At 53.3% G+C, this 23,217-nt stretch overlaps 1 protein-coding gene across 3 annotated transcripts; it reads left to right on the forward strand.

Annotated features, from left to right (window-relative positions):
• Positions 1-1,329: 1,329 nt before the first annotated feature.
• On the forward strand, positions 1,330-16,616 carry AKR1E2 (aldo-keto reductase family 1 member E2). Of its 3 annotated transcripts, none has more exons than XR_007154141.1 (10): positions 1,330-1,447; positions 5,312-5,479; positions 7,255-7,371; positions 7,509-7,586; positions 9,279-9,401; positions 11,546-11,643; positions 13,570-13,642; positions 14,122-15,213; positions 15,301-15,383; positions 15,644-16,616. XR_007154141.1 is itself a non-coding variant. In XM_047867964.1 (10 exons), the coding sequence occupies exons 1-10, from the start codon at positions 1,409-1,411 to the stop codon at positions 15,684-15,686; spliced, it is 906 nt and encodes a 301-aa protein (XP_047723920.1). In that variant the 5' UTR covers positions 1,330-1,408; the 3' UTR covers positions 15,687-16,616. The 3 variants fall into 3 exon arrangements, 1 of the variants encoding a protein (XP_047723920.1); XR_007154142.1 differs by having other exon boundaries at positions 14,122-15,170; XM_047867964.1 differs by having other exon boundaries at positions 14,122-14,205.
• Positions 16,617-23,217: the final 6,601 nt, after the last annotated feature.

Raw genomic sequence — 23,217 nt, forward strand, 5'->3', positions numbered from 1 at the left:
CACTTGTGAGCTTCCCTTCCCCCAGCACACTGTTCCCAGACTTGTACAGGGCCAGCTTCTTTTGTCTTTCTGGTCATAGCATGAATGCCACCTGGAGGCCTTTTAGACCGTGCTTAGGGGCTCCTGGCTGGCCCTCAAGCACCCTGCTTCACTTCCGCAGAGCAGAGCACTTGATCTCTTGCATGCTTTTGTCCATCCCCCACCCTGGGCCGTGAGTTCCTGGAGGGCAGGGACCATGTGGGTTCTTACAGCACTCACTCTGCGTGAGGCAGGAGCCGAAGGAGCCAGTGAGAGGGTCTGGGAGCTCCCTCCCGTTTCAGAGAAGCTCATAATAAAAGGTCCACGTTGGGTCAGAGGCAAGGGGGTGTCCCTTCCCTGGGCCAGGTGCTTGGTAGAGCAGTGATCACCGCCTGGTGGTGGGAACCAGAACTGCAGCCCCAGGCGGGAAACTAGAGATTAACACACCTTTGGGGTCCCCAAGGCAGTGGGGTTCCCAGGCCCCAGGCGACAAAGGGGTTAGGACCTGGGGGCTGCAGGGGGAAATGCGTGGGACCTAGGCACCATATCCCCCAGTCCCGACCACTGTACCGGGGTGCCCGGTTCACCCAGGAACCTACTCAGCCCCTCCAGGGCAGGGACTCCGCCCACTTCCACCTGAGGCTCCGGCAGGGAGGGAGGGTCCTTGGTCCTCGGAGGCAGGCGCAGTCCAGTGCCCCGCCACATTCTGCATTACCCAGGTCTTCAGTCCCTAGGGGCCACGGGGAGTAGACATTTACTGGACTCAGCCTAGTGTGTCGTCGATGGAGAACCGAGGCCGGCAACTCCTAGAAGGCTGTGGGACCCTCGGGATTCCTGCCGCAAGCACATTAGGCTGCAGAGGAGGAAGGTCTTCCCTATTATGGAGCCCCCTCCCCGTGACGGTGGGTGTTAGGGGTTTCCCTGGTGCCAGGCGCCCAGAGCGGTGGACACAGAGCTCCAGACCTGTGCCGTCCGTCCTGGGGATGGCCTGGCCCTGCCGACCCTGGGACCCTCGAAACACCAGCCCACCAGTCCGGCATCTCGCCCCTCCTGACGCTGTGCTCCCAGGACCTGTGGCTGTAAGATCGGAGCCGAGCTGGGACGGCGCGAACAGAGCCGAAAAGTCCGGCGCTGGCGCACAGACACCGCCGCTTCTCCCGCCTCCAGACTTGTGGGTGTGTCCCCTGGCCCGAGGGGCGTCTCCAGCTAACGGCACCCTGGAGCCGCCAGCCAATCAGAGCTGCCTCCCGCCGGCACCGCCCCCCGCTTGGCGCTGCGGCCAATCGGAGCGCCCGCCCGCACGCCCACCCACCCGCCGTCCCCAGTCGCAGAGCTAGAGGCGGAGTGGCGCCCCCGGAGTCGTGCGGCGGCGACGGCAGTGCTGGCAACCATGGAGAAGATCCCGGCTCTGGGCCTGGGCACCTGGAAGGTGAGGTGGCCTCACGACCTGGGGGAGGGAGGGCCTTTCCCGTCCGCGGCGCTCCGGGACGCGGAGGGGGCCCCCCAGGGCCGCCGGCCTCGGCGCCACCGCCCCTGTTTGAAGGGGGAGGTTCTCCGGAAATGCTGGCGGTGCCTGGGGCGTTCGGAAGTAAAAGTTCGCGGGAGCCCCGAGGGGACGGTGGTGAGGCTGGGTCAGGGCCGGAGGGCTGGGGTCGGGGCTGGTGGTCGTGGCTGGGAGCAGCAGGTGGTCGGGGCAGTGTCTGGGCCGGAGGGCTGGGGTCTGGCTGGGGTCAGGGCTGGTGGTCGGGGCTGGGAGCAGCCGGTGGTCGGGGCAGGGTCAGGGCCGGAGGGCTGGGGTCTGGCTGGAGTCGTGGCTGGTGGTCGGGCTGGTGGCGCCTCCCCAGAGGCTGGCGGGACTTGCCACCAGCAGGACAGACAAGGAGGTGCCCCCACCGCCAGTGGGGTTTCAGAGGGAAAGCGTGCAGCGCCCAGTGAGAACCAGGCGGGGCACTCGGGGACTTGCTGCACTTTGGCCGTTGTGACTCCTATCCGTGATTTCAGTCAGGCGCCAACAGGCCTTCCTTGTTTCTTTTGTTTCTGTACACTTTGTCTTCAATAAAGATGTTCATTTGAGAAGTCACTTAAGAAGCTACCAGATGAGTAGGCATTGGAATCATCAACCCCTGCTCATCAAAACAGTATTTAAATCGTTTCTTCTATGTACTTACCAACTCTTAAAGACCAGGGAGGCAACTCTACTCACTGTGGTTCTCAGCATGTGGCCCTGGATGTGCTTTCGGGAGCTGCTCAGGGGGTTACATGCTTGCACTTTCTTGCCCACCTCCAGTCCTGCTCCTATGCACTGTCTTCTGCTGGGGGTGGGAGTCCAGGCGTACTGCCTTGCACACGGTGAAGGGAAACCTGCAGAAGCCGTTTCAGTGGCCCAAAGGTTCCTTTTTGTGGTTGTTGGGCTTCAGGTGCACGGACCAGTCTTAGTGACCCCTTCTGGATCCACACAAAGTCTTGCTTGGATTTAGTTATTTCCAGCAGTGTACCGTCACAGATCAACCATCAGCTGTCGGTTGCTCCGGAAGCGATGCACCCACAACCAATCATAGAAGCTCCATCGTTTACGGCAGCATGTGCATCATCACTGCTGCCTATTGGGTGGTCAGCTGGGCTCTATGCATCCGGGCCGCTCGCTCAGTGTCTGGGGTTTGGCTGCTCTCACTTGGGACCGTTGGGCTGCTCGTGGCTCAACGCAAGTCTCCACCTCAAGCAGGAGAATCTGGGGTATTCTCGTGGTGATGGCCCAGGCACCAGAGAGCAAGGGGCATCCTGGAGCCTAGGCTTGGAGCTCACATCTCTGCCACAGAAAACACAGGGCAGCCTAGGTCCCAGAGGTGGGGACAGAGCCCATTCTGGGCCTGTGGAATCACATTAAATCTGTAGATCAGTCTGGGAGAACTGGCAACTTGATGATACTAAATCTGGCTTTCTACAAGCCCAGTGTATTTCTGTGTTAATGAATTGTCCTGGATTGAAGGCGTCTCTCTCTCTTCATCTGGTTGTATATACAGCTTGCCCTGTACAAAGCATACACTTCATTTGATGGAATCATTCCTGATCCTGGACCGTCCGCGATACTATTGGAAATGAAACTTCTCTGAAATTATGTCTTCAGCTTGTTTGCTGTTGATGCATTGAAAAACAATCATCTCCGAGTGCCTGGCTGGCCCAGTCGCTGGAGCATGCTGGACTTTTGATCTTGGGGTCAGGAGTTCAAGCCCTCTGTTGGGTGTGGAGCCTTCTTTAAAAAAAAGAAAAAAGCCTTCTTTGGTATATTCATCACATTTTCAGCCACTTTGCCAAATTATCTTGTGAGTTCTTTTAATTTGCCTATGAATTCGTTTGGGCTTTCTACATAAATGATCGTATCATCTGCAAGTAATGATACTTTCATTTCTTTTTTTCTGATCCTTAAGTCCCAAATTGTTTTTTCTGAGTTGCTTCTGGATGGCTAGGACCTCCACTACAGTGACCATTCTTGTTCTGTTCCTGACTTTAAGGGACTGTTTCTGATACTTGGACATTTAGGATGATGTTTGCCCATTTGTTCTTTGGCTTGCTTTTGTTCTTGTTTTTTGTTTTTTGTTTTTTAAATTATATTTATTATTGTTTTAAATGTGGACATTCTTTACCAGGTTAAAGAGCTTCATTTTTTCCAAGTTGAATGAGAGTTTAAATCACAAATGGGTGTTGAATTTTATCCAACATTGACTGACATGATTTATTTTTTATTTTTTTATTATTATTTTTTTAATTTTAGAGAGCACACATGCAGGGGAGGAAGACAGAGGGAGAGAGAGAGAGGATCCCAAGCAGGCTCCACGTTCGGTGCAGAACCCAACACAGGGCTCGAACCCACGACCTTGGGATCATGACCTTAGATGAGCTCCAGAGTTGAACGCTCTACCAACCGGAGCCACCCAAGCACCCCCATGTGATTTATTTTTTAATCTGTTAATGTGGTGAATTATTATGGATTTTCTAATATCAAGCCACCCTTGGCTCTCTAAGATAAGCTCTGTGGGTGTGGTATGTTAGTTTTTCATATACATTGTCGCATCCATTCTGATGTCATTTTACTTAGGATTTTTGCAACTCTTATTCATGGGTGAGATGAACGCAGGCCTTTCCTTTGAATATTTTTGTCTGCTTTTGACTCCAGGGTTATGCCGGTTTGGTAGAAGGCGTTGGGAGTATTCTCCCTTTTTCTCTTCTCTGAAAGATTTTGTGTTAAATTGGGACGATTACATCCTTGAAATTTTTGCAGAACTCTGTGTGTTTAATTGCTTCATTTTAGAAATAATTATAGGAGAAGTCAGCTTTTGCTTCTTCTTGAGCAAGGTTTTCTAGGGATTTCCCTCATTCTTTTCAATTTTCCCAATTGTCAGCTGAGAGTTACTGGTAGCATTTCCTGAGATTTGGGGTCTCTGTTGTATCTGTATGACCGGTTTTCGGGTTTCCAGTCTTGTGAGAAGATTGTCCACCTTATTAAGGTCTTTCAAAGAACTAACCCCCGGCTCTGTTGATCTTCTGTGTCATATCTTTACTTGATGTGCGTCTGTGTCTCCAGATGCCCTTTCCTTTTAATTCCTGGGTGGATCGTTGTCTAACTTCAGGTGGACGCTTCCTTAGCTTCTGGCCCCCCAGAATGTGCTGCTTGTCAGAGGCGGACCAATCTTCTGGCCCGGCGCCTGGGGTTAGTGAGGCTCACGCGAGGGGGTGCCCTGTGGGCTGCAGAGCCCTTGGGGATGCTCGTGCCTTGTGTCCCGAGTCCTCCCCAGGCCTCTGCCCCCGCGTCCCGTCCCTTTGCTCGCTTGAGCCACCCAGCTCACCGCGAGCGTTTTCTGAACCTCACCTTCTTGAGGGAATCCATAGTGCCCCTCGGGGCTTGGGGAGGTGCCCCACGTGTGCCGGGTTGTCTTCGTGTGAGCGGACACCCGCTTACCTTCACACTTGGCCCCCTGGTCTCCTCGGGTAGAGGGTGAGTCTACACCTTCTTGCGTCTCAGTGTCTATCCCGATTCACCCCGCATGTATTTATTCCTTTGCTCGTTCGGGAAGCGCGGCATCTCGCTCGGTTCTTTGCAGGCCCTAAAATACCTATAGGGTTTCCCCCAGGTACGGAAAGGTGTTGGAACTTAGGTTGCATCTAAATCCTTTCTGCCCCTGACCTTCCCCAATTTTAGCGCTTCCTCGCTCATGTGTTGTTTGACTCTACATTTTCCAGCGCTGAGGTTGGGATGGCCTGATGTGGGCGGACCGCCTCTGTCACGTTCGTTTTGCAGGCAGCTCCGGGCGAGGTGACGGAGGCAGTGAAAGTGGCGATAGACGCGGGGTTCCGGCACTTTGACTGCGCTTACTTGTACCACAACGAGAGTGAGGTCGGAGCCGGGATCCAGTGCAAGATCAAGGAGGGCGTGGTGACCCGGCAGGACCTGTTTGTCGTCAGTAAGGTAGGACTCGGCGTGCAGGGCGAGCAGGGTGCAGCCCACGCGGGCTGGGTCAGCAGGGTAGCCGAGCGTGGGGAGGAGGGTCTTCTGGTCCCACAGGAGCTGATGACCAGTGCGTTCGGGACACTCGTGAGGCTTCGTGCACGCACTGGATGCGGTGCAGGTGCAGGTGTCGGGGACAGCCTGACAAGCAGAGGGGACAGCATGGGCAGGGGCCCGAGGCACGGGACAGCACCGGGGGGACGGGGGCCTGGAAGGAGCTCGGTGCTCCTGGATCGGAAAACGTCAGTCATGAGAAGTGCGGCTGCAGCAGGGACAGGCCAGGTGACGAAGTCACGCCTTTCAAGGGGCTTACTCTTCGCACACACCGCACAACGGCACGGGTTCTCAGCAGGGAGCTCGGTTCCGGACAAGCCAGACTTGTGTCAGAGCTGGGTGACTGCAGCAGCCGGAGGGAGCAGGCGTTGGAGCGGGAGGCAGAGGACACTCACAGCCCGAACTTGGACCGCGGGAGCCGGCTCAGGAGGGAGACAGGTGCTCAGGGCCCGGTAGGGGCAGGTCCAGACCGCGGGAGAGTTCCGGAACTCCCCTGCCTTGGACTTTGAAGCAGATTGTTAGGACTCTGAGGCCAGGAGCCACGGGTTGTCATTTCCGCTGTCTCTCATGGCCCGGCCATCTGTCACGGCCCCACCTCCTGTCACAAACCCCGAGGGACCAGGAGAGTCCCTGGATGACACAGCTCCACCGTGTATAAAACGGGGGTCCGGATTCGATCATCTCCTGAGGAGTTTCCGGGACTAATTTCCACAATTGCAGGACTCAGTGTGGTTTCTGTAGATTTGCCCTTCTGTTCCGCTTCCGGATGATTTCTGTAAGTCATCAGTGCCTGTGGAGCGAGGGCAGAGGGCTGGTGAGGGCGAGGCGAGGCGAGGTGGGTGACGGGATCGCTCGGTCAGCCCCGTCACCCGGGGCCCGCTGCTCCTGGTACCCTCTGAGTCCTCAGGGGAAGTGTGTTCACTCTTCCCGCAATTCGGAAAAGTCACGGAAATACAATTTTTTTTATACTCGCTGTTTCGAGAGTACCATTGTTAATGATAATTTTTAGGGTTTTTTTTTCTTCTCTTTTGTCATCAATATACTATGGTGAGAGTCTGTTTTTATATCTTTTAATTCTCTTTCTCGTACTTACTTATTTTTGGTTTTTCTCTTGCTGTGACAGAGTCTTCGGATTAGCTTCCGTCATAGAACTAAATAGTGTAACAGGGGATGAAATGGGAGGGAGAAAATGGCAAATTTTCTACTTCACGGGGTGTGGCTGGAAATCTCTAAATCAATACAAGGCAGTGGGTGTTAACTTCCCTAATTTAACCTGCACGATTACGAGGCCCTGAGAACAGAGGCCCTTGAACGTGGAGGAGACGTAGGTGGGAAGCAACGTACAAGTTCTCCAGAGTTCTCCTCCTCTCTGCTTACAGCCGTTTGCTTTGGTCTGGTTCTGGTTGTTTATTCTGGTCCTAGTGGATCCAAATAACCAGACCGCCCCCTCCCAAATGTTTCACAGTGGCCCTGTCTCCCTGTAGTGGGAGTCAGGCAGAAGGAGCCCGCTTTTGGAGACCCCTTCCCGAGAGAGTTCCGGAACCATCTGAGGGTGATGTCGCTGCCCCCGCCGTATTCGTTCCGTCTGGTCCCGGATGCCGTCTGTCTTCCTGCTCCCGGACTTGGGGGACTGAGGGGCAGAAGTTGACGCTGGCTTCCTCCTCCCCCCGCGCCCCCCATAGCTCTGGTGCACCAGACATGAGAAGTCCTTGGTGAAGGCGGCCTGCACCAAGAGTCTCAAGGCCTTGAAGCTGGATTACCTGGACCTCTACCTCATGCACTGGCCCATGGGCTTCAAGGTACCGTCCGGGAGGCGCAGAGCCCAGGGGCAGCACCTTCCCTCTGGTCAGGCCCGGCGGGGGGTGTGGGGAGCTCTCCCCAGGCCTCCTCAAGGACCCCACGGTCCCTTGTCCGCCCCCGCCTCTGCCCCTCCCAGCCCGGGGAGGAAGACCTGCCCCTGGACCGCAACGGCATGGTGCTGCCCAGCGACACGGACTTCCTGGACACGTGGGAGGTGAGGCGCGTCCTGCCGGCCCCGGGCGAGGTGACGGCGGGTCGTGTGCATGCGTGGGGGGAGGGGTGCGGTTGTCCCCCGACACACTCGGGTGCGCTGTGACCGGGAAACCAGCACCGGATCCCGGCTGCTCATCTGCCGCCCTAGTTCCGGCTGGTTCCTCTGCCAGGACGTCAGTTCCAGGGATGACTAAGTCAGACCCCCCCCCCCCCCCCCCCGTTTTAGTCTCAGTGTCGACTTTTTGTTTTTGTTTTTTTTAATGTTTATTTATTTTTGAGAGAGAGAGAAAACACAAGCGGGGGAGGAACAGAGAGAGAGGGAGACACAGAATCCGAAGCAGGCTCCGGGCTGTGAGCTGTCAGCACAGGGCCCGATGCGGGGCTCGAACCCAGGAACTGTGAGATCGTGACCTGAGCCAAAGTCGGACGCTTGACCGACTGAGCCACCCAGGCACCCCGGTGTCCACTTGTTTGTTGATGAGAGAGTATCACTTGGTCGTTACAGAAATACGGAAGAGTATGAGAAAGAACATTTAAGAATCCCCCTGTCCATTACCTGGCCGTAGCTACCACTGCTGTCGTGTGGCTGCGGACGGCTGGGCCTCGAGCATCTCGGAACGAGGTCCGGCAGCCCAGCCAGGCCTGTGTGGGGCTGGAGGCCGAGTGGCAGGTTTCCAGGCAAAAAGGGGGAAGAGACCTGGAATAAAGTAGCGAGCAGCGGCATCGCGGGTGAGGGGTGCAGGTGTGGAAGGGGACGGTGTTCCCGTGGGGCCCTGCTGACCTGGCACGTGTAATCTCGCAAACGGTGTGGGACCGAGGAGGGCCGGTGTGAGTCCTGGGAAACAGTGAGCTCCCGCTGGAGCCTGCTGAGTCCAGGGAGATGGGCGAGAGAAGGCCTTCGAGCACCAGGCAGAGTCGGCAGGTGCACCAGTCAGGCCACCCTCTCCCTCCCCCCATTTCTCTTAAACAGGGCAATCGGCAAAACATTAGATGAGGGATCTGGGCTGTCAGGACCAGCGTCCAGGGGCCCCAGCGCTTTCTGTCCCACGGCATTGCCCCTCAGGAGGGCTGTGGCTTGGGGTCCGGGCCGCGTGCAGCCCGGGTGAGGCTCCGGGCGATGCTGGTGCCTCCAGGCAGTGGCTGGTGCACGCTGACTGGTCCCCGGCCCGTGGCCGCTCAGGACCCAGGACCTACTGTTGACGAGGTGCCCCACGCCAGCCCGACACCTCCTGAAGTTCACGGCCAGCAGGAGGATGATGGCACGTCACTGCGCTTAGGAAGCGTATACGCTAGGTAGAAAGAGCGGCGAGCGACGGGCATCCCTGCCGAGCCCTGTGTCGCACATGTTCAGAGGAAGGGGAGAAATAACAGCTCAAGTGTTGAGTGTTGGCCACATTCTAGCCCTGCGCTAAATGCTTTGTGTGTGTTACTTGATGGGATCCTTAAAACAACCCTGTGACATGAACAAGCTCGTCCCCACTTTGCAGATGAGGACACTGAGGCTCAGTGTGGTCACACAACGTGCCCAGGGTCCCCGGCCACTAGAGGCCCTGGGGGCAGAAATGCCTGTGGGGCATCGGGTGGGATATTTAGAAGCCCCGGTGGAGCCGGTTTAGCGACGTGTGCAGAGGAGGGAGGGGCGTGGGCGATGGTGGGGGGAGGGGGAAGCAGAATGACTGTTGGTTGTCTTCAGGCCATGGAGGACCTGGTGGTCACGGGGCTGGTGAGAGCCATCGGGGTGTCAAACTTCAACCACCAGCAGCTCGAGAGGCTTTTGAATAAACCCAACCTGAGGTTCAAGCCACTGACGAACCAGGTGAGGCTTTAACAGATGGAGTTGGCTTTTCAGCCGTCACGTTCCCCCTGGCTACGCTGGAAATGAAACAGGGGGCACAGAGTAGGCATTTTTCTCCCGTGGCTGCAAAAATGGTGACTTAGGGAGCGGTGAGGCAAGTAACGGGTGCCGAGGCCGGAGAGCTTCTGGAAAGGCTTGTTCGATTAGGTGGGGTCCTCGGGAGGTCGGCCACGGGCTGAGCTTGGTCCTCTCCGTGCAGAAGTGGTGACACTCCTGTCTCGCCCTCCTCCCTCCCTGACGTCGCTGCTCGCGGCTTCCTGGGAAGGCACCTGGGCCCCTCCCCGTCCCACCACCTGGGGGGCGGGCAGCCGAAAGACCCCAGGTTCACGGACTCTGCCAGGACTTTTGTGCAGAGAGCTGGCTCGTGAGGAGAGGGCTTCGCTTCCAGAAAGGGCCTTTTTGCAGTACATTCTTTTACCTAAACATTTGCTCAGGTGTCATGTACATTTAAAAAGTGCACCCATGACAGTAGAGCTCAGTAAATTCTCGTAAACCGAGTCTCGCTCTGTGCCTACATCCAGATCGAGAAACAGCGCGTGACCAGCACCCAAAGCCCCACCACGCTTCCTCCTGTTGACCGCCCCCGACAAAGGGCAGCCCGTGTGCCGATTACTAACAGCGGACACTGGCTCTTGAACTTTATGTAGATAAAGTGACCCATTACGTACTCTTTCCCGTCTGGCTTCCTCCAACATCGCGTCTGTTGGATTCTTCCGTATTCCTGTACGATCGTCCGTCGTTCTGATTTCTGCGCGGGATTCTGCTGCGCGCACACGCCACTTGCATAGTTTCCGCTTGGGGATATCGAGAATAGAGCATCACGTTCCATTTTTTATAAACACGGTGTAGCGTAGATGCAGGAGAGGTCAGGCATCGCTCAGCGAGTTTCCACAGGGGAGCGTGCTGGTCGGTGCCTGGAGCCCAAAGCCCAACAGCGTCTGCCTTCTGGAAGCTCTCCTAGCCGCCTTCCTCAGAGCGGCACCTGTCCCGACGCGAGGCATGCCTTAGCTTCCCTGCTTTATTTATTTATTATTTATTTATTTATTTATTTATTTATTTAACGTTTTATTTATTTTTGAGACAGGGAGAGACAGAGCATGAACAGGGAAGGGTCAGAGAGAGGGAGACACAGAATCTGAAACAGGCTCCAGGCTCTGAGCTGTCAGCACAGAGCCCGACGCAGGGCTCGAACCCACAGACCACAAGATCATGACCTGAGCTGAAGTCAGCTGCCCAACCAACTGAGCCACCCAGGTTGCCCCTTAGCTTCCCTGCTTTAAACCCTGGCGTGCCTAGAATGTTCATGTGCATGATATACGCCACCGTTCTGTCGGGGTTCCTGTTGAGCAGCACTTTAAGGGGGGGGCAGGAGAGCTGTTGCCTCCTCTGTGGGGTGGGAGGGGCCTGAGGGGCTGTTTCCTAATTGGGGTTCTGAGCCCCCAGCAACATCCCCTCAGAAGAGTTTTCCTTGCTATTTCTGGTGGCTGTGCCCAGCACGTTCCTGACCCTCAAGGGCACTGTTTGCAGCTCTTAAATCACTCTAAAGGAGTATTTTCAGCCCACTGATGACCTGGAATTGTACGTGAGAATTTGCAGAATGTGCAGGCAGAAATCCCGCTCTCAAGTTTCTCAAAATGTCCACTGGAGTCCCCTGGAGCACGTGTGTCCCACATGACTCCCCAGCGTCCTCCATGCACCTGCCGAGCCTTGACAGAGGGTTCTCTGGCCGGCTTATTCTGGATGTTGGGGGCGTGTCTGGGAACAAAACAAAGTCAGCCCAGACCCCTGCCTCTGTGGACCTCGCATCAAGCGGTGGGAGACAGACAACAGCCAATAAGTACGATGTGGAAGATGTCAGATGGTGACGCGGGTGAGAGCGGAAAGTAAAGGGTCAGAGGGAGGGCCTCCCGGAGCAGGTGCCAGCCGAGTGTCCGGCGACGGGGTGTTCCTCCTGCCCGTTCTCAGTGGCTTTTACTTTAGGTGTGGACGCTTGAGCCCCGAGGCGGTCCCGGAGCTCATCGGCGACAGCCGAGACATTAAGAGTGTGCCCTTCCCCCGTGTACGGTGACCTGAATTTTCTCGGTAAGCGGTGCTTCTCCTTGTAGGTCGAGTGCCACCCGTATCTTACCCAGAAGAATCTGATCAACTTTTGCCAATCCAGAGATGTGACCGTGACAGCCTACCGGCCCCTCGGCGGTTCCAGGTGGGGGTGTGTCCGTGGTGGGGGTGGGGGGGGGGGAGAGATGCCCCCTCCTGCTGGGTTTGGATAGTTAGCCGAGGGCCTAACACAGGCAGGTGTGGGCGGGGCGTGTGGGCTGGGGGAGGGGCCGGCGCCCGCGGCCAGAGGAGGGCAGCAGCCTGGTCTGAGCTCTTGACCAGCACGTCGGGCCGGCTGCTACGCCTTCCGGTCGAGATGGGTCACAGATACCTCCATCTGCACGCGTCCTCTTTCCCCAGCACCGGAACCGTGTGCTGTGCGCCCTGCGTCCGTTCACGAGCCCCCACCCGCTCGGCACCCCCAGACCAGACACCCGGCAATCCTGCCTTTCCAGCCCATCCCCCAGAATCCACTCTGATTCTGCCAGAGAACCCGGGATCTGTCTGTTGATCTCTGTTCTCGCCATCACGGCCCGAGTTACGTGGGAGTTCTCTCCGGTAATCAGAGCAGCCTGTCCGCTCCGATTTGCCCGGCTCCAATCCGTTGTCCGCGCGGGAGCCGAGGGAGCCGTCTCAGTCTGATCAGGTCACTCTCCTGCTTGACAATCCTTCGGTTTTTGGCAGGGCTTAGGAGCCCCAGCCGGTCTGGCCTCGGCCTAATTCTGGCCTCGTGTCTTCCCGCAAACAGTGTGCACCCACCACCTGAACCCACGCGGGGCTCCCGGAGTGGAGCCCCGTGTTTCTAGCCTGTGCCTTTGCATAGGTTGGTCTCTTTACCTAGAGATCTTGTTTATATATATATATTTTTAATGGTTTATTTTATATTTGAGAGAGAGACAGAGACAGCGAGCAGGGGAGGAGCAAAGAGAGATGGAGACAGAACTGGAAGCAGGCTCCAGGCTCTGAGCTGTCCGCACAGAGTCCGATGCGGGGCTCAAACTCGCGAGCAGTGAGATCATGACCTGAGCCGAGGTCGGACGCTTAACCGACTGAGCCACCAGGCGTCCCTCTAGAGATCTTGTTACCATCTTGTGTTTTTAAAGTCTGGCTAACTGATTTCTAATGCCCAGTTCAAGTCAGCATCACCTCCTCCAGGAAGCCCTCCTGACTCCCCTTATCGAGGTTTTGTCCATAACCCTCGTTACACTGTCTTGCCATTATTTTCTTTTCAGTCTCCCACTTGTCAGAGCTGCGTGAGTACAGGGGCCGCATGTAACTTGTGGCTCTCCAACAGCCCCTGGCTCAGGACCTGGGCAGACTAGGGGCCCAGGAAGGGCTGAAAGCATTTGACTCTTATGACCTGTGTGTCTCCTGTGGGAAGTGGGGCACATGTGTTTGAACTTCGTAGCGGCTGGGGAGCTGCTGGAAGGCGGGGTCCTGTTCTGTGGCTGAACTTGGGGCACTGGAGCCACAGTGGGTGGCAGGGGCCAAAGCAATGGCTCTCCAGGGTGACCAGGGCCTGTCCCTGCTGGACAAACCCTGAGGGATAGTGCCATGGCCACAGCCTTCCAGTTCTCTGCACTGAAGCTTCCCCTCGGTTTTGGTATTTGAGTTGAACTGTTCTGAAATTACCATCGTGAATATCGACAATTATTTACCAGCAGCGCTAGAGGCCCCGCCCCAGGCCCCGCAGTAAGAGCTCAGAAGTCAGCCCTACCTGCCCAGGGCCTCTCCAAAGCGCGGAGAACGCGTTGCCTCCTACGCTCTCACGTTGCCCCCTGGCTCTCGAGAAAACACCAAATGTCCATGGAAAAGCAGCGTGCCCAGCTGTCCCCACCGAAATGTCTTCTCTAGATGGTGGGATGCGGGTGATGAGCTCCTGTACATCATTTGAATTTCCTACCCGGAGCAAGTATTGTGATCAGACAAAAATAAACCTAGGTCTTGGTTTTGGAGGAGGTACTGTGTGTCTGAAAGCAGGAGGCACCCAGCCTTGTCCCCCCTGAACCCTGCCCTGTCCTGCTCCCTCTAGTGAGGGGGTAGCCCTCCTGGATGACCCTGTGATTCAGAGGATCGCACAGAAGTACAACAGGTCTCCCGCCCAGGTAGGAGGGGCTACCCGCAGGCTGGGGGGGGGGGGTCTCCCCGCTTCCTCTCGGAGCAGGGGACTGGACGGAGGAAGGGTTTGCTCACTCTGGCCCCAAGCTTCCAATTCACCAGCACAGGGGGCGCCTGCTCCCACCCACTAAGGCTGCGAGGCCCGTGGGTGGGACTCCAAATGTGGGGCCCCCCGGCTGAGTGGAACAGAAAAGACTTCCTTGCTCTCATGTCCAGTGTTTGGGGGCTGGGCGTCTCCGTGAACTGGCATTAAGGCGTTGGCAGGTCCTCTGAGCTTTTCCATGGACCAGTCGTGGCCATTACACACATTGGAGGAACTGTGCAGAAAATGACAGTTGGGGTTCTGAGGGACTTTGGGACAGAAGAGCCTGTAATAAAAGTTCCGGCTGTCCTGACTTTGGGACTTTGCACAGTAAAGTGTGAATCTGTGATTCCCCTTGTCTGATACGAGACCTTTTTTCTGCAGATTGTGATCCGATTTCAGATCCAGAGGAATGTGATTGTGATCCCCAAATCTGTCACCCCAACACGGATCCGTGAGAATATCCAGGAAAGGGTTCTTTTCTTCTTTTATTCGGAGGGTTTGGGATCACACGGTAGTCAGCTGGGGGTCTGACCACCGCACAAGCAGGCCCTGTGTGGCTTTGACGCAGCAGAGGGGCCGGGTGGAGCTGCGGCCACAGCACGAGGAACCCCAGGGTGTGACAGGCACGAACCCAGCCCGGGATCCGGCGAACAGGAGGTCCCAAACAGCCGGGGTGCCGGCCAGAGGCTCGCAGGGCTGTGCCCCCGAGCCGAGTGCCTGGTCCCCAAGTCTCAGGACCGCTGCGCCCGGCTGCCTGGATTCGTGGGGCCCTTCCAGAACCGAAGGCCGCCCTCCAGTCAGAGCCTCTGCTGACACCGAGCCCTTGGTTTCTGCTAGACCGGGTGGAGGGTCTCCTGTGGGTAGAGGCCGGGCCCGGCCGGTCCCCTCCCGGGAGTCGCTGCACCCTCCCTCCCGGCTCCTCAGCTGGGGACCGGGGCTGGCTCTCCTGTGAGAACAGATCGTGTTTCAGGAGTGGGGGTCATAGTCCTCACGGGTATTAGGAGCAAAGGGGGTGCAGCTTAGAATTCTGCTTTATGAGGAAAGAAACAAGAATTACACTGTGTTATGGCTACCGTCAGAGCCAGTGGTCCCGGGGACCCAGTGTCCGAGCTGGGAGGGCGTGGGGCACGAATGTTTTTGGTTTTTCACTTTTATTTGGTTTTGGAGGGGTTTTTTGGTGTTTTTCATTTTTTGGGGGGGGTTCTTTTTTTGTGTTTTTTGTTTTGTTTTGTTTTTGAGCGACGGGAAAAATTCTTTGCTCACCTCCCACCTCTTGATTCCAGCTCGTCCCTTATTCCCCTCGGTGGGGGGGACTGCAGTACACGTCCTGTCTTTGCAGGGGCTCTCACCCAGCCCGGGGCAGCCAGCGTCAGGCACAGGGTCACAGCCGCAGTTCCCGGAGGAAGGCTGATGATCCGGGGAAGTTGCAGGTGCCGCGTGCAGTGTTTCTTCTGCATCTTGTGTCCCCGGCAGGTCTGGTGCAGCGCTTTGCAGACGACGTGTGCTCAATGAGATGGTCACTGGACTGACTTCACCGTGAACGTTTTGTTTTGGGTGCAGGTGTTTGACTTTGAATTATCAGAAAGGGACATGAACGACATCCTCGACCTGGACAGGAATTTCCGAATGTGCACCTTGCCCACGTAAATACGTCTCCTTTACCTCCGTTCCAGGGGGAGGGAACAGTATTCGGGTTGAGGCGATTCCGAATAGATGTTGATCGTATGCATTTTAGGTTAATTAAACCTTCTCATGAGGCTTTCCCCTCGGAGGATGGGCCTCTGAATGAGTCCCAAGACTAACTGAATACATCGGGAGCTTGAAAACACACAGCTGTGTCTTTTAGAAGGTTTCTCTTAAACGTAATAAACATTTCATTTTGATTTGTTTTCCTGTTTTTCAGAGCTAAAAACCACAAGGACTATCCTTTCAACATAGAATACTGAGCACGGCCTCCCTCTTCCCCCCCCTGCCTGGCCCAACGGGTCCATGAGGCCCGAGCCGAGGCAGGGCTCTGCCAGGGAGGTGGGGGCGACCGGCTTTGACTTGGGTGGATTCCTGCCTGGAACAGAGCTGCGCTCCCTGAGAGGTCCACACAGTTCCGGTGGTGGGTGATGGGAAGGGAGCCGCCCTGGGAGCGGTGCTCGCTCTCTGTGGAGAACCCCCCAGTCCTACGGCTCCTTTGAGCACAGTGTGACAGGATTTTGAGCAGACAGGCTGTGTGGCGGGCCTCTACCCTCGGAAAAAAGGTTGTATTATGGAAATATTTAAATACAGGATTTGAGACCATAGCACGAGTCTCTACATGTGTCACCCAGCCCCGCTTGAGACCCTGGGCCGGCCTCCCGCCATCTGTGTGGCTCTGTTCCCTCAATCCCCCCAGATGGTTTTAAAGCAAAATCTTTACGTTCACACGTGCAGAGACAAGCTGGGTGAAGGCGGGAGAGGGTCTCAGTTCAACACAGAGGCTTTTCTTACTTAAATACGGCTGTGGGAACCCCAAGCAGAGAGGACACGTGGGTCATTGCCCTCCTGCGCTCAGCGTCCGGGGTCCGTCCAGTGGGCTCGCTCAGGGCTGTGTGTGACTCGTGTCCTCTCTGCTCACCGGATGGCACTCGAGCACTATGCTTTGCGCCATTGTCTTAAAAATCTGCTACAAGTTATTATGTTCCACGAAAAAGGTTCATTTTCATGAATGAATGGCAGGATGTTTCCCTGTTTATGTTAAAGGAAAGAAAAGTTCACCATATAGGCTAATAGTGCTTTCTACTGATACTTACCGAATTTTGCTATTTAATGAAGTAATTCTACCGGATTCAGAATGTAAAGAAAACTGAGAAAAGCTCAATTATAACAAGTAAAAATGGCCTAAACTAGCAATATCTAAGAAGAATGCTCTTTCTAGTGGGTCCTTCTAATCTATGCCCATGTCTATGACCCATGTAGATAAACAAATTACATAAAATACGTGATCCATACACATATATAACACATGTGCACGAACACTTCGCAAAACCTGTCCCACAGCACACGTGGTCTGTGATTTGATTTTTAAAAGGCATATGCATTATATACTGGATGTATAGTCATGTACCTGTTCACTTAACATGTCTTTTGATAAGACAGCAAGTAAATAAATACTGAAGATTTAACTCGTAAGCTTTAAAGCTACCGGACTTGAACTGATGATCCGATCTTCCTCCCTCGGCTGCTGATTTCCACATCTTACAGAGTCCTTAGTGTAATTCAAGCCTGGTGGAGACACTTCTGTTTTCTACAGAAACAAGGAATACAGATTTTTATGTCGTGTTTTACGAGAGCCACTTGAAAGAGCAAGAGCACCAGCAAGTGTGGCAAAGATGAGGGACACCTGGTCCTAAATCACTGGGTCAAGGACGTGGTCACGCAATGAGAACTCCTTCAGCTGCAAACCAGCTCCGGTGGCTGGAAGGCTCCATTGAGTCTCCGAGAAACATCAGGAAATCACCGGGGCGGTCCCTACGGATAAATGTAGGCGAGTAGGCCGGGACCCCAGGAGGGGCCTTAGGCCGCACCCCAGGCCTGACCCTAGGTGGGACCCCAGGCCGCATCCAGACCTGCCCTGCCTTGGAGGAGGGTCTGGCGGGCCGGCTCCGCGCTGTGCTCCGGGTCGACCGCCAGGGGCGCCATTGACCCACTCGGCGGTGCGTTCGCGGCTCCGGCAGCAGAGGGCGCCGCTGCCGCGCCTGTGGACTTGAGGCTCTCTTCGGGGGTCGCGGGAGAGGCCGCCGACCCAGGCCCGGGACGTCCACGCCCACTCAGCCTCGGCCCGTGGCGCTGCCGAGAGCGCGCACGGCGCGGGGACGCAGGGCCGGCTCTGCGGGTCGGCAGGTGCGCCGGCGCCGGGGCCTCGGGCCGGGAAGGCGAAGCGGGGGCGCCGGGGGGGCGGGGGCGCCGGGGGGGCGGGGGCGCCGGGGGGGCGGGGGCGCCGGGGGGGCGGGGGCGCCGGGGGGGCGGGGGCGCCGGGGGGGCGGGGGCGCCGGGGGGGCGGGGGCGCCGGGGGGGCGGGGGCGCCGGGGGGGCGGGGGCGCCGGGGGGGCGGGGCAGCTCTCCCTGAGGCGCGCCCCGCCCATCACCTGGTCCGCGAGCGCCCAGCCGCTTCGGTGAAAGGCCCGGCCCGCCCGCTCCTTGCTGGAGCGAACAAAGGTCGGTAGGGCTGCCGTCGGGGTCCTCCGTGCTCCCCACGGCCTCCGTGACAGGGGACAGCACTGCCTTCCCCCGCCTCGCTCGCAGGGCCAACGGACCTCTCAACTGAGGTCCATCGTTTAAAAAAAAAAAAAAATTGTTTTTAATGTTTATTTTTGAGAAAGAGAGACAGAGTTTGAGCAGGGAGGGGCAGAGAGGGAGGGAGACACAGAATCCGAAGCAGCTCCAGGCTCCGAGCCGTCAGCGCAGAGCTGGATGTGGGGCTCGAACTCACCAACTGTGAGATCATGACCTGAGCCCAGTCTGGAGGCTTGGTCAACAGAGCCCCCCGGGCGCCCCTGAGTCCACGTTCTTGCTGGAACCTCCACTGTTAGTAACAGTTTTGGAACTTGCACCCAAGTACCTGTGTGCTTATTTAGGTCATAATTCTGTAAATGCACTTCTTTACCCATGTGTTATGTACATCATAAAACACCCCTCAAAATAGAAAAAATGTTAAGCTGAGCCAGAGATGAAATTAAAAAAAAAATTGAAAAGAAATTTAATCATGGTCCAAACTCTGTTCTCGCTAATTTATTGTGTTTGGTAACAAATTCTTTACGAAGCAATGGTGTGAATATGCTTTACTGTTTTTTTGTTAATCTTGATTCGATAACTTTGTGATATAGAAATTTGAAGTTCTGATTCTAAATGCAGTTTCCTTTGAAACGTGGTCTTCGTGGCAGACAGCTGGAGCTGAAGACTCCCCCCAGGACGCGTGGGTGCAAATGGAGGAAGCGTGTGGTGCCGTGCTCTTAATAGATCATGGCCCTTCTTTCTCAGTCCCCTTTGCCAATGACACCATTTTTGAAATTTGGACTCTCCAATAGATGCGAAGTTTTTTGAAAAATTACACTTTCGCTAACTTTGAGTAGGACGAGAAATTTATAAAGATCTGGAGGAAAGTTAGTATTCTATTTTGAAGTCCTTACAAATGTGTCTATGAACTGATAGCATTTGAGCTTTTGGACACTGAAGTTTAGGAAAAAGAGTGCCCCCCCCCCCCCGCCCCCAACTCTATATTCTCAAGTGGGAGAGTTCCTGTTGCTGAAGAAAAGTATTTATGGTCCAGGTCGCCTGGATGGCTCAGTTAAGTGTCCCAACTCTTGATCTCGGGTGAGGTTATGATCTCGTGGTTGGTGAGTTCAAGCCCCACATCGGGCTCTGCGCTGACAAGTTCGGGGGCTTGCTTGGAGTTCCCTCCTTCACTCTGTCCCAACCCCCCTTAAAAATGAATAAGCTTTAAAAAATAAAATATATTTTAAAAAAGGAAAGTATTTATGGTTGATCATTTGAATGTGGGGGAAAATTAAAAATCGAATTTAACAACAGTTTCCAGAAAGGATTGTTCTTCCCCTGGGGTTCATTTGGACTTTTGAATTCCTCACCCCAAATTCTCATTTATCCCACCATTTGGTAACTTAGCAATGTCAAGTCCCACGACTGGCTTCACATCCCCATGGTTCAATTTCAGAGCAGGGGAAGGGGATGTGTATCGGGTTACTGGCTTCACTGGCTGGGCTAAATCATTCCTGGTTTTTGTCTGTTTGTTTTTAATGTTTATTTATTCAGAGAGAGAGGGCATGAGCAGGAGATGGGCAGAGAGAGAGGAAGAGAGAGAGAGAGAATCCCAGGTAGGTTCTGCACTGTCAGCACAGAGCCCAATGCTGGACTTGAACCCATGAACCGTGAGATCATGACCCAAGCAGAAATCGAGTTGGATGTTTAACCCACTAAGCCACCAGGTGGCCCATAAATTATTCTTGTTTTTAATTCCGCTTCCTCCAGGTTGTGCTCTGAGCAGCACATTCTTGGGATTACAAAAGGCTGGTGGCAGGGCCTAAGGCTAGAGTCTCACCCACGTTCTTTTGTTCTTTTGACCAGGGATCAGAAAAGAATCCAGAAGGAGAGGGAAGGTGTGGATCTGGAATCAATTTTCCGGTTTCTTATTTTGTAAAGCAAACGTTTTATTCTGAGGTCATTGTAGATTCACATGAAGTTGTAAGAAATAATACAGAACATTCCAGGTACTCTTTACTCATTTTCCCCCAACGTTACCATCCCGAAAACCCATAGCACCGCATCACAGCCAGGGTTCGGACCTTGACACAATCCGCTGGTCTTATCCGGACCTCCCCAGTTGTGTACTGATTCGCGTCTGTGATTTTGTTCACGTGTGTGTTTCGCGAACCCTTTGCCACAATCAAGAAAGGACGTGCCCATCACCACGAGGGTCCTCATGTTCCCTTTTATAGCTATTCCCCTCCCTCTTCTGTTTCTGCCCCCACTTCTCCCACCCCCCCCCCCCATTTATCAAAGGTATAATTGACAAATAAGCTGTATGTATTTAAAGTGCATAACATGATGATTTGATAAGCATAGACATTATGAAATGACTCCCATGATCAGGTTAGTTAATACACCCATCACCTCCGATGGTCACTTTTTTTTTTTTTTAATTTTTTTTAATGTTTGTTTTTGACAGAGAGAGAGAGACACACACACACACAGAATCGGAAGCAGGCTCCAAGCTCTGTCAGCACAGAGCCCAACGCGGAGCTTGAACCACGAGATCATGACCTGAGCTGAAGTCGGACATTCAACCGACTGAGCCACCCAGGCGCCCCTGGTCACCTTTTTTTTTTTTGGTGAAAGCACTCACGATCTAGTCTTTAAGCAAATATCAATTATACAGTCCAATATCATTAACTGTAATTACCATGCCGAACATCAGGTCCTCATAACTTAAAAGTCGTATCTTTTACCAACATCTCCAAATTCCTTCTACTCCAAAGACACAATGTTAGAACTTTTGTTCTTCTTCAAGGTCCACAAGGCTGTTGTTTTGTTTTGTTTTTTCCAGCTGACTTTCTCTCTCTTGTTCCTGTTGGGTTATTTATATTGTTTTATCTTCCAGTACATTATTTCCTCTGTCCCTTAATGTCTTTGTCTTAAAGTTTATTTTTGAGGGAGGGAGAGAGAATTCCAAGCAGGATTCCCACTGTCGGCGAAGAGCCTGACTCAGGGCTTGAGCCCACAAACCGTGAGATCATGACCTGAGCTGAAATGGAAGAGTTGGACACTCAACCAACTGGACCACCCAGGCGCCCCCTCTGTTTATCCTTTGAGTTTCTTGTTTTGATTCTTGTAATTTTGAGCTCTAAAATTTCCATTTTGTAATTCTTTATATCTTCTGTTTCTTTATTGAAACTTTCTATCTTTCCACTAGTTCCAAGTGTGTTTGTCATTGCTCGTTGGAACGGTGTTTATAATGGTGGCTTTAAAATCTTTATCAGATAATTTTCAGATCTCAGTCATCCTTTTTCATTCAGCTTGACACTTTCCTTGTTTGTGGCATTATGACTAATTTTTTTGTGGAAATATGACAGTTTTTATATTACCTGTGAATTGAGTTTTAGATCCCTTTAAAAGGTCTGATAAAATTGTATAAGTGTGGTAAATTCTCAGAGCCAAAGAGAAAAAAATTCTTATGAACACGTAAAAAGCTAGACTTTGGAAATAACTAAATGGTTAGTTTTTGTTGTTGTTGTTGTTTTTGTTTTTTTTTTTTTAGGGCTTTATATTTTCCTTGTGATCACTTCAGTGCATATCAGCATTTTAACCTCATTGACACAGGAAACAGCAAAACAGATAGGTTAGGTTGTTTGAAACGTATTCTCATTTACTTTGGAGGGAAAAGACTGGTTTAGAGACTTTCATTTCCTAACCTGCAGAGTCACACTGTGGTTGACGAGGCAGCAACAGGGGATAAACCAAGTGCCTGGTGTTCGCCAATCATTGAACCAAACCAAAGAACTCTGGAGGGAGCACAGACATTGCTGTTAACACTCATCAGAAAATGGGAAATCCGGATGACGGCTAAATCTAAAAGGTAAAGGGAGAGTCTTAGTCAAGGAACTGTTTCTGTGCTGGGTAAAGAGACGTTTCTTTTAAATTGGCTTCAGGATGAAAATTAACGTAATTTTCTTTTGGGAACAAAACCAACCGGTTTGCTAATAACCGCATACTATCGCATGACACTGTAATGAACACACTGTAGAAAATACACTTCCATGCTCATGAGCACACTATAAAAATAAACCAATATGTTGCCTTCTTTTTCAGGTACTCTATTATCCTACACCTTAAGGAGCTAAGCTATTTGTGTTGGTATTGTAAACTCCCAAGAGGGCAGAGATGAATTCTGCCCCTTTAAAAAAAAAAGTTTATTTATTTTGGGGGCAGACAGAGAGAGTGCGAGCAGGAGAAGGGCAGAGAGAGAGGGAGAATCCCAAGCAGGCTCCGTGCTGTCAGCACGGAGCCCGATGTGGGGCTCAAACTCATGAGTCTTGAGATCACAACCTGAGCCGAAATCAAGAGTTGGACGCTTAGCCGACTAAGCCACCCAGGGACCCCGCATTCTGCTTCTTTGAAAACAATGCCAGTCTGGTTTAATATATAAAATTAACAAATATTTCATGGTGATGATGAGGAAGGTAATAAGAATACCACTTGTTGCATTTCTTTTAAGCACTTGGAAATATTTCATCTGTGCCTCTACTTGGTGGGAAATTATATATTAGAACTAAGGATGGATACGGTGATTATGATATAAGTCAGTTCATCAGGGGACTTCCACTAGCAAGGTAGGTAAACTCCTTTTCTCATATATATATATATATATATATATATATATATACACATAATTTTGAGAGGTAGGTAAACTCCCTCCCTCTCTCTCTGTATATATATATATATATATATATATATATAAATATATATAGTTTTGAGGGGTAGGTAAACTCCCTCCCTCTCTCTTTCTCTCTCTCTCTCTCTCTATATATATATATATGTGTGTGTATATACATATATACACACACACATATATATATAAAATTTTGAGCCATAAAGTGCTAAATCACCATCGATATTGATTAAAATTGCTGGGGCGCCTGGGTGGCGCAGTCGGTTAAGCGTCCGACATCAGCCAGGTCATGATCTCGCGGTCCGTGAGTTCGAGCCCCGCGTCAGGCTCTGGGCTGATGGCTCGGAGCCTGGAGCCTGTTTCCAATTCTGTGTCTCCCTCTCTCTCTGCCCCTCGCCCGTTCATGCTCTGTCTCTCTCTGTCCCAAAAATAAATAAACGTTGAAAAAAAAAAATTAAAAAAAAAAATTGCTGATATCGCTAAGCATGACTGCCTGGGTCTGACCCTCCCTTACCCTTCCCTCTCCATCGTTTTACGATATCATTCAT

The sequence above is a fragment of the Prionailurus viverrinus genome, chromosome B4, assembly GCF_022837055.1.
Source record: "Prionailurus viverrinus isolate Anna chromosome B4, UM_Priviv_1.0, whole genome shotgun sequence".
NCBI lineage: Eukaryota > Metazoa > Chordata > Mammalia > Carnivora > Felidae > Prionailurus > Prionailurus viverrinus.

Coding starts and splice junctions, on each gene's coding strand:
- AKR1E2 (XM_047867964.1), top strand. CDS start 1,409: ATGGAGAAGATCCCGGCTCTGGGCCTGGGCACCTGGAAG. Junction 5,480..7,254: donor ACCTGTTTGTCGTCAGTAAG/GTAGGACTCGGC, acceptor CGCCCCCCATAG/CTCTGGTGCACCAGACATGA. Junction 11,644..13,569: donor CGGCCCCTCGGCGGTTCCAG/GTGGGGGTGTGT, acceptor TGCTCCCTCTAG/TGAGGGGGTAGCCCTCCTGG.